The 15,067-nt window shown below is 37.6% G+C and overlaps 1 protein-coding gene across 3 annotated transcripts; it reads right to left on the reverse strand.

The window, feature by feature from the left end:
• Positions 1-1,241: 1,241 nt before the first annotated feature.
• LOC113546835 (P-selectin) lies at positions 1,242-12,432 on the reverse strand. 3 transcript variants are annotated; one of them, XM_026946920.3, is made up of 15 exons: positions 12,079-12,398; positions 11,905-11,971; positions 11,275-11,592; positions 10,671-10,778; positions 10,407-10,592; positions 10,110-10,298; positions 8,488-8,673; positions 8,185-8,370; positions 7,732-7,920; positions 7,132-7,317; positions 3,334-3,519; positions 2,222-2,407; positions 1,889-2,098; positions 1,568-1,687; positions 1,242-1,447 (listed from the first exon to the last, which is right to left on the reverse strand). In XM_026946920.3, the coding sequence occupies exons 2-15, from the start codon at positions 11,969-11,971 to the stop codon at positions 1,383-1,385; spliced, it is 2,382 nt and encodes a 793-aa protein (XP_026802721.3). In that variant the 5' UTR covers positions 12,079-12,398; the 3' UTR covers positions 1,242-1,382. The 3 variants fall into 3 exon arrangements, with proteins under 3 accessions (XP_026802721.3, XP_026802720.3, XP_026802722.3); XM_026946919.3 differs by having other exon boundaries at positions 11,221-11,592; positions 12,079-12,381; XM_026946921.3 differs by lacking the exon at positions 3,334-3,519 and having other exon boundaries at positions 11,221-11,592; positions 12,079-12,432.
• Positions 12,433-15,067: the final 2,635 nt, after the last annotated feature.

Below are 15,067 nucleotides of genomic sequence, written 5' to 3' on the forward strand. Positions count from 1 at the left end.
TAATATCCAAAACCTGTTAGGCATTTTTCAATGTAATTGAGTTGGACTGTCTTGGTACCTGCTATATTTTTTAACCTGACAAGTAGTAACTTCCCAATACTGTGTAGTTTTCACTGTAAACTACATGCAGTTAAAAGCAAATACAGTGGATTCAGAGCATAGTTAGGGTGTTACAGTAATATGACTAATTGTTAATTAACCTGCATGTTTCCAGAAACCTGATAATGTATAATGATATACCTGAGCTAGTTTATGACTTATGACATTACGGAACAAAAAGCATACATAACAATCTCTCCTTATTTCTCCCTCTCTGTCGAGCTACACATTGCTAGTCCTGAGATACCAGTGATTCTGACCCCTTCTGCTCTTCAGACCTGCTTAATCCATCCCGATGAACTACTTCTGGTTGGAGTCCTCATCAGCTGAGATCGCTCACTGCTGCTGGGGGTGGCCCCACCTGGACGGTCTGAAGATCATTGGGATTGCTGGGGATGGTGCTGCTTGGGGACCACGGAGATGGCTTTGGGACTGTGATTGCTGTGGTGGCTTTGGGGCTGCGGTTGCTGCGAGCAGTTTTGCAATCAGGTCTCCATCAGTGGACAGTGAATAGGTTCAACAAAACAGACTTCATATGAAAACTGTAATGAGTTTCCTGATTACACAATTGCACTATTTGACTATTTTTATAGAAGGAAATTATTTATAATCACACTTTCTGTTGCCACCCAGATAAGTATGAGTTCCCTTTTGAGTCTGGTTCCTCTCAAGGTTTCTTCCTCATATTGTCTCAGGGAGTTTCTCCTCACCACCGTCGCCTCAGGCTTGCTCATTAGGGATAAATTCATACATTTACAATTTATATCCTGAATGTATTTATTTCCGTAACACTGCTTTGTGACAATGTCCATTGTTAAAAGCGCTATACAAATAAAATTGAATTGAATTGAATTGAACTTATGCCTACAAATTTCCTGGCAATTCCAATCTGAAAACCCTGACACAGAGCTGAATGTGAGTTACTGTTACACGACTGTTAGGGTGACTCACAGACACATCAAATTATTTTTTGTCCCCTGATACAATAATCATGTTTTTTCTTTCACAGAAGGACATACATGTTTTGACTAATAAGTATGCATATGTGTAGTGACTAAAGCACACTTGTTAGCCATAAATTAAAAAACTAATAACTAACACATTACCATTATGGTACTATCTGTAGCAATCAAAACCTCTGATCAAAATATTTCTCCTTTATTCGTATTTCAGATCCTCAGGAAGACAGTTAATATGGTGGTAAAATTTCATCCAATCAACATTACAATTATTATGTCATGTCCTAGTACATAATGAAGTATTGTATGTTATCCATAAAATGGTTAATTTTCTTCAAATACTGGATTTAGAGCTCCATCCCAGGCTGAGTAATCTGGAGTGAACTTATCTAGAGCAGAGGAAATACACAGACATATGAACAGTTTGTTCCTGACATGTAAAAATAACATTTGAGCACTGTCTGTGAATGTTTATGAGATGTAAAATATAAGAAAAGCATGTCTCTTACCCTTGCTGAACTGCCGCACCAACAGCATGACCACTCCCCCCATCAGCAGCAGGCCAAGTGATGATGCTGCTCCTACTGCACTGTATACAAGAAAGGCAGTACCTAATGGCATGTCCTCCACTGAAATACACACACAAACAAGACCCAAGACCCTTTATATATATATATATATATATATATATATATATATATATATATATATATATATATATATATATATACACATATAAATATTTTCACACTTTCAGTGTTATTTAGTATTTGCCATAATTATGCTTAGTGATAAACACAGGAAGAATAGTTCACTGTAGAAAGGCTTACTGATGCAGGTAGGCAGCAGATCAGTCCAAAGTCCAGCAGACGTACAGATCAGGTCAGTAGTTCCATTCAGCCTGTAGCCTTCAGGACAGCTGAACACACACTTGGAGCCGAAACTGAAGTTGCCTCTTGGATGGGAGCAGTTCATAAAGGGGACAGGAGTGGAATTTGATTGCGAAAGACGTGCCCACAAGAGGGATTCACACTGAACAACTGTGTAAATGTATTAGTATAAAAGAAAAAGAAAGAGAAATAGATGAAATACTACAGATATTCTTTCCTTTGCCTTTTATGTATTTTTTTAAATTGCTTTTTTCATTTTTGTGTGATATTTACCTTTACAAGAAGGTATCTCCTGACTCCAGGTTCCAGCTGATGTGCAGTCCAGCTTAGATTTCTCTCTGAGCACATAGCCCATCTCACATCCAAAACTACAACGTGAGCCGTAACTGAAGCGCGAGTGAGGGTGAGAGCAATTCATCCAGCCTTTCTCTGGACTGGACAGCAAAGGGCACTGTCGAGCTGCAGAGAAGAACGAGTGCAAAGTTAATGTCAACAAAAAGTGCTACAGTTCCAGTATAAACCTACACCTTCACTCACTGGTGTGCATGTTGTAATGGATTTATCATAAATACTGATCAGTATAGTTCCATGTGCATACTTAAAGGTGCAATACTTAAAAATTTCTAAAAAATTTTAAAAATTCTTACAAATAACCTGCAAAATATGTAGAACATGATTAAAAAAAAAATAGTTTAAGCCATGACCTCAGGACAAAAGTATAATATGGCTGAGAAAACCCATTTGGAAAACTGATTTCTGGTCTGTAATCCTTGTTTGTGTTTGGATAGGCCTCCCATTAGTTAATTTATACTATACTGGCTGAAGATCCTAGGTGCAGAGCTTTGTAAATATGGAGGAACATTTTTAAGAGGTTCAAGCAGTTAAAAAAAGTAATTCAAATGTCTAACCACCTACTTGACAGTTAGAAAGCTAATCTTATCTATATAAGAGAGATAATCTTATCTATCTTATATAAATGGCTAATCTTAACTAATACACTTTTAGACACAAGTGTTTAAAACACAAGTGTTTAAAGGTGGTAATCTAGATGCTATTGAAAAAAACTCTTCTAAGACACCTTTACTGAAGACAAATCTAGCAACTACATGCAGCTTACTTTAATAATCTGAATGGGCCATCCAGAAACTTCACTTGAGCTGCTGTGTAGTCTGAATACGAGGAACTTTCCCCACGTAAATATTGATGTAACCTTTGAAGTTAATTCACCAACTCTAATCTAAGGTTTCTTCCTCATGTCATCTCAGGGAGTTTCTCCTTGACACTGACACCTCTGGCTTGGTCATCAAGGAGCTAGCTGTAAGTTTGTTATGTGACAATCTCTATTAATAAGCATTATACAAATAAAGTTCAATTGAACACTGTACCTTCACATGTTGGTGATGCTGCCGACCACTTGCCGGTCTTGAGGCAGGTGAGTGTGTTCTCTCCTCTAAGTGTGTATCCTTCCTCACAGGTCACAGCACACGATGAACGAAACGAGAACTTTCCCAGTGGATCAGCGCAGGTCATGTGACCATTTACAGGGTTCACTATACGGTCACAGGTCACAGCTGTAATAGGCATCATTACAGAGTATTGAGGGGTGAATATATTTACAATATTATAAACGATTCAGTAACTAAACTTATAAGTATGTAGGTATAGTACACGAGTGAAGAATACAAGCCTGGGCTCATTGGCTTCTGATTTCCAAATTATACTCACCAATTTACTAATGGGTAAACACCCTCTAACTGGCTGTGATTCGTAAGAAAAAAAAATTACTTGACGCTCTTCAGCTAGGCTTACAGTTATTTCACAGATGGGTTTTTAATCTTGCCGTGACTGTGGCACCTGGAATTCAGAGCTGGACTTTGTACCTTTGCAAGTGGGGATCTTGGGTGTCCACTGTCCAGTGTGATCATACTGAGTTTTATAGGAACCTACGAGCTTAAAGCCCTTGTCACAGTTAAAGACACAGGTGTAATCATGGACTAAATTTATTAACACTGTACCTTCACATGTTGGTGTTTCTATCAATATCTTAATACTTAATTAATGCTTTCATAATGATGGTTTAATACATGCCCTAATCCTAAGCACATCAGGAAATAATGAAGCATATGTATTACATTAACAACCAACTGAGTCAAGAGTATGTGGTTTTGTTAAGTTATGACAAATATCTAATATAATAAGTAACACTTTACTACAGGGCAGTGTTCAGAAAGCTACATGACACCATAAAATACATCTTTTTTTTTTTTTTTTGTCTATGTGACACTAAGGACTTTATCATAAGTTAACAAAACACAGTGAAACAAAACAAGACTTTTTTGCTCCAATTCTTTTGCTCCTTGTACAGTACAGAATGACTATGCTTTGCAATTTTGATAGAAAAACAAGTCAAAAAACTGTTTATTCCTCTTTCTAATTACACTTTTAGGTAAAGAGAGTAGGATTACTCAAGACTGAAACTAAATAAACTGGCTAGATTAAAAAGTATCTCATAAATAATCAAAAAGCAGTCACTAATGTCTTGCTATTATTACTGATAACATCCTTAGTAGAAGGTTAAAATTCATGGATGAACTTCATGACAGAGCCCACTAAACAAGATAAAAGAGCTAAACCATATTACAGCATTTTGTTGTCCTTGATTTTAAAATGTTAACATGGTAATACATTTAACAGTTAAGTATTTAAAGGTTAAAAAGCTAAAAGGTTATTGTGGAGGCGGGGGCGTGGTCGAGCGCTGGTTTGTGAATAGAGGGCGGAGCCGGCAAAAGTGAGTGCTAAGGATCTACACCTGGGATCTACATCTGTGCGGGATTGCTCTAACATGTGTTCTGTGTTTCAGTAAGCGGCAGCAAGGATAAAGTGGGGAGAGACAAGAGCCGCGAGAGAGAGAGAGACAGAGAGAGAGAGAGAGAGAGAGAGAGAGAGAGAGCTGAGCAGCACAGAGCCAAGGGGGTGTGTTTGTATGTGTGTGTATGCGTGTGTGTGTGTGTGCCTGTGTAGTAAAATAAAATCACTGAAAAGCAAAATGAAAAAATAAAGAGCACATTTGATTTGTCCCAAGCCTGCCTCCTGTCTCCCCATTTCCAGCCCAACCCAGTAAAGTGGCACAGTTATAATGGTTAAAAATTTAAAATTGAAAAAAGAATGTCTAAAAGTTAAAATGTTAACGCACTTTAATTTATGTTTAATGGTTTAAATGTTAAAAGTTAAATCATATTCAAAGACTAAAGTGTTAAAAAGTTAAAACATACCTAAAGGTTAAAATGTTAAAAGGTTAAAACATGTAGTTAGTTATGGGAGATATGTAATGCCAGGTGGTTGCTAGGCTGTTGCTGGGTGGCTGCTAGGCTGTTGCTGGGTGGCTGCTAGGCTGTTGCTGGGTGGCTGCTAGGCTGTTGCTGGGTGGTTGCTATGATTTTCTAGGTTATTGCTAAGGTGTTACTAATTGGTTGCTATTATATTCCAATTGGTGGCTAAGGTGTTGTAGCTGGTTGCCATAGTATTCCAGGTGATTGAGAGGGTGTTGCTAGTTTGCTGCTGTTGGGTCCTGCATGGTTGCTAGGATGTTTCCAGGAGGTTTCTATGTGTTTCTCGGTTGTAGCTAGGTGGTTGCTAAGGAATGTCAACAGGTTGCTAGATTGTTAATTGGTTGCTGTAATATTCCAGATGGTTGCTAGGATTTCAGTAGGTGGAGCAAAGCAGTTTTGTCTTAAGTATATCTGATTAAGAAGGATCAAGCTGAAAGGAAGGAAAGCAGGATGAATGAACCATTTCCCATGTACTGCTAATTGAGAAATAAAAATGCACATTGGAGCGTTGCTACGTAGCAAATTCCGATCTTTCCCACAAAGCACAAGCACACGATTCCTGTACAGGATTTACAAATATGCTGAATTTCATGGATCTACGTCAAAAATGTACCCCGTGAAAATGGACAAAATTTTCTAATATAATAATAATAAGAAGAAGATTATGGAGAACAGTATGTTGGCTCTGGCAGGGTCACAGCAAAACTCAGGTGCACCAAAGGGCAAGAACCTGCTGTTATCAGTGGATTATCATTTACTTAAAAACAAAGCATAATTTCTCAGTTCCTGCATTTACACAGATGCACAGAGCATGAAGTAAAAATGGTCATGTTACACAATGGCATAAAACAGTTTCAAAAAAACGGAAGGGAGGGGCTTTGACTTCCTGCTGGAGTTACAGTGATAACACAAAGACATTTCGGAGATAAACATGTCATTTAAACTCTGCCAGTGAAGCTGTATTATACTAAAAGTTTGTTGCATATATTTTACTTCCCCAGAAAATATACATATGAATCAGTTCAATTCAATTCAATTTTATTTGTACAGCACTTTTAACAATGTACAGTATGGTGCAAAAGTCTTAGGCACCCTATTTTTTTTTTAGCACAAACTTTCTTATAGATTTTTATTTTCTGACTTCTACATTATTGATTCAGTACAAAAACATTTTAGATTCCAAACATTAGTTTTCCAGCACAAAATAAATGTTACAGAAAAATGTTTGTATGTCAGTAAAGAAAGCAGCAGATTCCATAAGAGACACTTTTCAGATAAAAACATAATGAAGGCTGCTGGGTTTCGCTGCAGAAATAAGAAGCGAGTCGACAGTCAAAATCTCCAGAAGAACTGTGGCTGCTTCTGCAAGATGCTCAGTAACACTTCCAGCTCATTTCCTTATAAAACTGCACACACTGCACCTGAGATACTGGTTTATTTTAAAGCGAAGGATCGTCACACTGAATATTGACTTTTTTTCATTTATTACTGTTTACTGCTCTTTATAGGATTTTTTTAATGTAGAAACATTTAATTTCATTATTTTTAAAGGCATCTTTGCTCTACAGCATTTCTTTGCACAGTACTGTACATTGTCACAAAGCAGCTTTACAGAAATAAATAGATTCAAATTAAATTAAACCAAAATAAATTGTAAATATGTGAATCAGTCTCTGTGAAGGTCAGGGTGTTGTGTGTCCACTGTCCAGGGTGATCATACTGGGTTGCGTGTGAGCTTCTCAATAAACTATTGCCTCTAGTGCACTAAATTTGCCTAAGTACAAAATTCAGTTAAACTCTAACACCTCTAACGTGCCGCTTCAGTGCATCTCACCTCCTGAAGAAAAACTGTACCTTCACATGTTGGTGTTGCTGCTGACCAGTTGCCGGTCTTGAGGCAGGTGAGTGTGTTTTCTCCTCTAAGTCTGTATCCTTCCTCACAGTTCACAGCACACAATGAACGGAAGGAGAACTTTCCCAGTGGATCAGTACAGGTCATGTGACTCTTCTCAGGTCTCACAAGTGGGTCACAGGTCACAGCTGGAATAGGCATTGAGGTATTGAGGTGTGGTACAGACTGTTGTGTAATGCACAGCCTACTATAATATTAGCATTGATACTGTGTAGGAATGTGAATTCACTTAATTCACATTATAGACATGATTTTACACCAAACAGGTCATAGCAAGCCCATAATAGTTATAACAGATATAACACATTTCTTGATTGTTGGAAGTATCAGTGATCAGAAATATTTTACCGTGGAACTGAATTTAGAGAAATCTGATTGATTGTACTGACTCACATGTAACATATTAAGGGATTCTTGAGTGAAGAAATAGACTTAATTTCACGCATGTGATTTTAAATGCTGAAATGACTGTAGCACCTGGAGCCTAACAGGAAGATATTTTATATAGAGCAAATGAGTTGCTATAATACTGGACTTTCTACCTTTGCAAGTCGGGGTCTTGGGTGTCCACTGTCCAGTGTGATCACACTGAGTTTTATAGGAACCTATGAGCTTAAAGCCCTTGTCACAGTTAAACACACAAGTGGAGCTGTAGCTGTTGGTGGAGAGGGGATGAGTGCAGTCCATTCTCAGATCACTCGAGTGAGCAGACAGTGGAGAACACTGTACCGCTGTGGATCCACACACAATACAGTGTATTAAAACAAGACAAAGCAGGGAGATATGTTTTATGTTCTATAATAATGAAGCTGAGAAATCTTGAATTGTCTCTTTCTGTGACAAACTTTGGCCTCTTGAAATTATAAGTTTGTGCAATGTCAAAAAATTATTTCCTGGGAAATTTTTTTTTATCATAGTCCTAAAGGGACAATAATCTATGATACTTAAATCTTTAACAGAGCACATTTCTAGCAGTCAATACAATGTTAGTTTACCTTGACATACTGGAAGACTGTGGGTCCACTTCCCCTGTAAGTTACAGTAGGTGTAGTTTGAACCCATCAACAGAAACCCGATGTCACACTCAAACTGACAAATGGAGCCATAAGCAAATTTTTCCAATGGGTCCGTACAATGCATGGAGCCACGAGGAGCAGAACTGAGAGCGCTGCACCTTACGACTTCAATATAAGCACAGAAATATATTATAATACTAACACACATACTGTCATTACATAATACTCTAAGCAGTAATACATTTTAACTGTAATCATAGACTACATCTATTACCACTGTACCTTCACATGTTGGTGTTGCTGCTGACCAGTTGCCGGTCTTGAGGCAGGTGAGTGTGTTTTCTCCTCTAAGTCTGTATCCTTCCTCACAGTTCACAGCACACAATGAACGGAAGGAGAACTTTCCCAGTGGATCAGTACAGGTCATGTGACCATTTACAGGGCTCACAAGTGGGTCACAGGTCACAGCTGGAATAAAAAGACCAATAACAGCCTAAATGTAAAATGGATTACAAAAATGAAATACTTATAACCATAGTATTATTTATTTGAAAAGTTATTGTTTATAGATTACTTCATTATATTTTTGATGTCAAAGTCTATTACTGTGTAATTTAATAGGTGTGATCATAACATCACAACAGATGTAAATACAAATGCGATATCAGGTGCTTCCGGTTTCCTGCAGCTCTGGTCCTCCAAGCTAACTGTTAATAGTAGATGCAGTGAGACTCTTAACTAACTATATAGTTATCTAGCTGAGGACAGCGGGGTTTGTTTACAATGCAAGGTGTTGTGTAACAGCTCTCTGAATGATGATATGTGAAACTACATCCTTATTTAGTTTTGACACGCATCCAAAATAAAAGTAATGCAAAATTGTGAATTACCTTGATATTAAAAAATGTTACATTTTTTATATGTAGGCAGCTACCTTTGGTCATGAATTCTGCAAGATCTTGTGCAAGCAAGGACCAAAAATCTTGAAATGCATATTGCCATCAGTGATCACTTACAGTGGATATAAAAAGTGTACACACCCTTGTTAAAGTTGTGGGTTTTTGTGATGTAAAAAAAAACAATGAAACCAAGATACAGTAAATCATGTCAGATCATTTTCCACCTTTAATGTGTTATAGCAACCAACAAAATTCAGGTGAAAAACAAATAGAAATATTTTAGGGAAAAAAGTAAAACTTACAATAACCTGGTTGCACAAGTGTGCACACCCCATAATACTTTGTTAAAGCACCTTTTGCGTGTAATGCAGCACTCTGCAGTCTACCAACTTAACACATCTTCATTTGGCAATTTTATTCCACCCTTGCAAAAATGCTTCGGATCTATCAAATTGTGAGTGGATCTCCTGTGCACAGCCATCTTCAAGTCATTCCACAGGTTGCTTTAGTGTGCACACGCTGTTATAATGGGGCATGTGACTATGCTCAGAATTAAACAGTCACATAATTTGTAATTTTTTTCCCCTTAAAATGTTTCTATTTGTATTTCACTTTTTTGTTGGTTGCTGTATCACATTAAAGCTATACAAAGATCTGACATGATTTATCTTGATTTCATTTTTTACATCACAAAAACCTCCAATTTTAACAGAGATGTGTCGACTTTTTATAGCTGCTGTAATAGCAAAGCTTAATATCTCAATTCCTGCATGTACATGAAATAAAAATATGGTCATGTTGTGCAACTTTAAAACTGTTTCACAAAAAAGGAAGGGAGAGGCTTTAACTTCCTGCTGGAGTCACTGCAATAATACAAAGAACTTTTTTAGTAATAAACGTGTCATTCTGAGTGTGTAAGTGAATCTGTATTATTGATTTTTTATGAAAAAAAAATCCATATATGTTTGAACATGGCATCAGATATATATTGATCTGAATAAGTACCTGTGCAGGTTGGGGTGTTATGTGTCCACTGTCCAGTGTGATCACACAGGGTTGTGTGTGAACCTCTCAGCTCAAAGCCCTCTTCACAACTGAACACACATGTAGAGTTGTAGCTGTTTGTGTGCAGAGGATGGCTGCATGTCATATTCCAACTACTGGTTGTAGTGGTAATTGCAGGACATTTAACAACTATAATTATTGGAAGGAGAAACAAGTTATGAAGCAGCTACAAATCATCTATGCAATGCAGATGTTATAAGTAGTAATAACAGAAGGACAGTGTATACCATTCCCTACCCTGGCACTTAGGAGGCTCACTATCCCACTTCCCCAATGACAAGCAGTGTAGATGTTTTGAACCCTGTAATATGTAGCCACGGGCACAGTGGAAGTCGCAGGATGAATTGAAACGAAAGTCTCCATAAACATGGTTACACTGCACAAAACCCTGCTCTGGATTTTTAACCATGCCACACTCTACAGCTGCAAAGAGAGAAAGAGACTACAGCATGTAGCACACATACTTAGACACAATCTTGAGGTCTGGACTATCTACAGTACCTTCATTACAGCGGGGTCCTGTGAACCCTGGATTACACTTGCATATGTAGTTTCCAATGATCTCCACACACTCGGCATGTTCACTGCATGACCCCTCAAAACACGATGCTACACGCAAACACACATCAACAATATATGCTTACAATATGCTAATTTAAAAAAGTACTCAAATCAAAACAGAATTTCCATCATCTTTTGTGTATGTAATACAAAAAATAAGGTTCTGTATTTGGTCAAAGCTCTGTCATTGTAGTTAATCTAATAAGTATCATTCAAGTAGATTATTTCTGATCAAGCTAGCTCCTCACTTTGTCCTGGTCGTTTAAGTTTTTTAATCACGAGTGAGTTTGGTCAAATGAAAATGAAGCACTTGAACTCAGAATGCTATCAACGACACTGTAGGCTTTTAGGATGCGAATCATTACAAGTCATTAACTATTTTGTATTGTTGTGTCTTTCCTGTCATTTCAGGGCAGGAAAGCTGTGTTTACTTTTTGTCACTCTGGATAAGAGTGCCATCTAAATGACTAAATGTAAATGTAAATACTACCGGTGTAACAAAGCGCTGCTTTCTTTTTGCTGCACTTGTCATCATTCCACTTGCCCGTGTCCTTGGACCTCTTGATGTAGATCTCCACGCAGTCCTCGCTAGTTCCCCGGTTATTGGGTTCTCCTGTTGCCCAGCTGGCTGCCTCGGGTGCCAGGGGCTTTGTGGTACCCACCCACATCCACCGGTCATCCACTTTCCTAAGGCCAATCCAGTAGTACGAGCTATGGAAGGGCAACATCTGGTTCAAGTAGATAACCTCTTCCTGGTTCTGGATGGCCACCATGTCGGTATAATGCTGCCTGCACCACTGGCGAGCCATCTCCCACTCCATGTTGCTGTTTGTGTTGTAATGGTATGTCCACGCCTGGACTCCTAATTGGCATATTAACATAATATACGTGTCATAATTTTATGAGAATATTCTAATTACTCACCTATTGATTCAATGAAGTCTGAATGGATATTAATATCATTGCTCTAAGTGTAACTCCTTGAGGCAGATTATAAATATATTTTATAATCTAAAAATATAGATTTTTAAATGACCATGCATGCAAGAACTATATTTATAATCTGCCTCAAGGAATCATCAAAAGCACTGCTTTACAAGAAGACAACAGCACCAAATAATGTGCTTTAGGATTAGAAAATGAATGGCTTATCATTGATAAAGTAAAAACATACCATTATTCACCATGATCATAAGCACTACCCATCCAAAATACATCCTTATATGCTTCCAAAAAAACATCTGATGGACAAAAGACAAGTTGAAAGAACTCAAATTGTTAAATATACTATGCATTATGATGTATCATGCTGTCACTACTAAAACAAGCCGTCAGTAATAAAGCTCACCTTATCAGCATTTCCAGAGTAAGAACTCTTCTCACTCTTCTCACATTACCACAGTGTATCTGGGTGATTGCATTTCTACTTGCTGTGCCAAGCTGAATTACGCCTACTAGGAAATGATGTAACTTGTGGTGCAAGCATGGAATGGTCAAGCAATAATGTCTTTATTATGATGAAAATTTAAAAAAAAAATGTGGCAAAAAGATTGTAAAGTCAAAAGATTTACCAGGATGTATGTGATGAGGCGAACAACATTTATTTGACTGAGGCATAGCAAGACAAGGCAGTTTACACAAGTGTTACTTCAGACAGCTGAGATGGGAACTTTCCCAAGTCTTTCACTTTAGATTTTTTTTACACTCTACATTTCAAAACAGACCAGTTGTAATTTTTGGAAATCAGTCCAAACTTGTCTCAGTCTCTCCACTAAATATGGTCATATTTTTTATAAAAAAATATGTCTGTCTTGTCTTTTCTTACTGCATACACAAAGTTTGATGAAGTAATTCCTTGATGTGGCTATGCTCAGGCTAGCCTAGGCCCTGGCTGAAAGGGGCCCCAAATTAATCAAAACCTATGAATAAATATTTACGTTTTATCTGCTTTATGTTGTGTTGTATATCGGTCATATTTGGCTTGGGTTTATTAGTTTTTACAGTGGGAGGAACATAGGTGCAGTGTGGGCTGTGGTCATGTGGGCTTTTAATATTAGCTAATTGTGTTAATGTTGGATTACAGAAAATATGATGGAAAAACATGCAAAAAAGGGGGGGCATTGCAGAGTAGATTTTAGAAAGTTAGTTTCATATTCACACATTTCTGGTCCGTGGCGCACAAACGGCATAACAAACTATTGTAAGATTACATGATTTGAATGTGGCATTGAAAAGAGAACCAACTACACCCATTTAATCAGGTCAGGAAACAGCTGATTAGACTTAAATGCAGTGTTGCCGACTCTCACGAGACAAATAAGTAACCCCAGCTTCAAAAACAAGCCTGATATTAATATGGCATTCCTCTTGTGTTTATCTGCGCTTTCATGTTGCAGGAAGTCTGCATGAGTCTCCGCTAGCTAACTATATCAGCCAACTAACTATCATCGCCTATGTCTGCTATGCTAATTATCATCACCTATGTCTGCTATACTAATTATCGTCGCCTACGTCTACTAAACTAACTATCATCGCCTATGTCTACTATACTAACTATCATCGCCTATGTCTACTATACTAACTATCACCACCTAAGTCTAGTATACTAACTATCATCGCCTATGTCTTTCTATACTAACTATCGCAACCTATGTCTACTATACTAACTATCGTCGCCTATGTCTACTATACTAACTATCACCACCTATGTCTACTATCCTAACTATCACCACCTACGTCTACTATACTAACTATCACCACCTACGTCTAGTATACTAACTATCATCGCCTATGTCTTTCTATACTAACTATCGCAACCTATGTCTACTATACTAACTATCGTCGCCTATGTCTACCATACTAACTATCATCGCCTATGTCTACCATACTAACTATCACCGCCTATGTCTAGTATACTAACTATCATCGCCTATGTCTAGTATACTAACTATCATCGCTTATGTCTTACTATACTAACTATTATCGCCTATGTCTTACTATCCTAACTATCGCAACCTATGTCTACTATACTAACTATCATCGCCTATGTCTCACTATACTAACTATCATCGCCTATGTCTACCATACTAACTATCATCGCCTATGTCTTACTATCCTAACTATTGCAACCTATGTCTACTATACTATCATTGCCTATGTCTACTATAGTAACTATCGTCGCCTATGTCTACTATACTAACTATCATCGCCTATGTCTACTATTCTAACTATCACCACCTATGTCTACTATACTAACTATCACCACCTATGTCTAGTACACTAACTATCATCGCCTATGTCTACTATACTAACTATCATCGCCTATGTCTAGTATACTAACTATCATCGCCTATGTCTACCATACTAACTATCATCGCCTATGTCTACCATACTAACTATCATCGCCTATGTCTTACTATCCTAACTATTGCAACCTATGTCTACTATACTAACTATCATCGCCTATGTCTACTATAGTAACTATCGTCGCCTATGTCTACTATACTAACTATCATCGCCTATGTCTACTATTCTAACTATCACCACCTACGTCTACTATACTAACTATCACCACCTATGTCTAGTATACTAACTATCATCGCCTAGGTCTACTATACTAACTATCATCGCCTATGTCTTACTATACTAACTATCATCGCCTATGTCTTACTATCCTAACTATTGCAACCTATGTCTACTATACTAACTATCATCGCCTATGTCTTACTATACTAACTATCATCGCCTATGTCTTACTATACTAACTATCATCGCCTATGTCTTACTATCCTAACTATTGCAACCTATGTCTACTATACTAACTATCATCGCCTATGTCTACTATAGTAACTATCGTCGCCTATGTCTACTATACTAACTATCATCGCCTATGTCTACTATTCTAACTATCACCACCTACGTCTACTATACTAACTATCACCACCTATGTCTAGTATACTAACTATCATCGCCTAGGTCTACTATACTAACTATTATCGCCTATGTCTTACTATACTAACTATCATCGCCTATGTCTTACTATCCTAACTATCGCAACCTATGTCTACTATACTAACTATCATCGCCTATGTCTCACTATCCTAACTATCATCGCCTATGTCTACCATACTAACTATCATCGCCTATGTCTTACTATCCTAACTATTGCAACCTATGTCTACTATACTAACTATCATCGCCTATGTCTACTATAGTAACTATCATCGCCTATGTCTCACTATCCTAACTATCGCAACCTATGTCTACTATACTAACTATCATCGCCTATGTCTCACTGTCCTAACTATCGCAACCTATGTCTACTATACTAACTATCA

This window comes from Pangasianodon hypophthalmus, chromosome 19 (genome assembly GCF_027358585.1).
Source record: "Pangasianodon hypophthalmus isolate fPanHyp1 chromosome 19, fPanHyp1.pri, whole genome shotgun sequence".
Lineage (NCBI taxonomy): Eukaryota > Metazoa > Chordata > Actinopteri > Siluriformes > Pangasiidae > Pangasianodon > Pangasianodon hypophthalmus.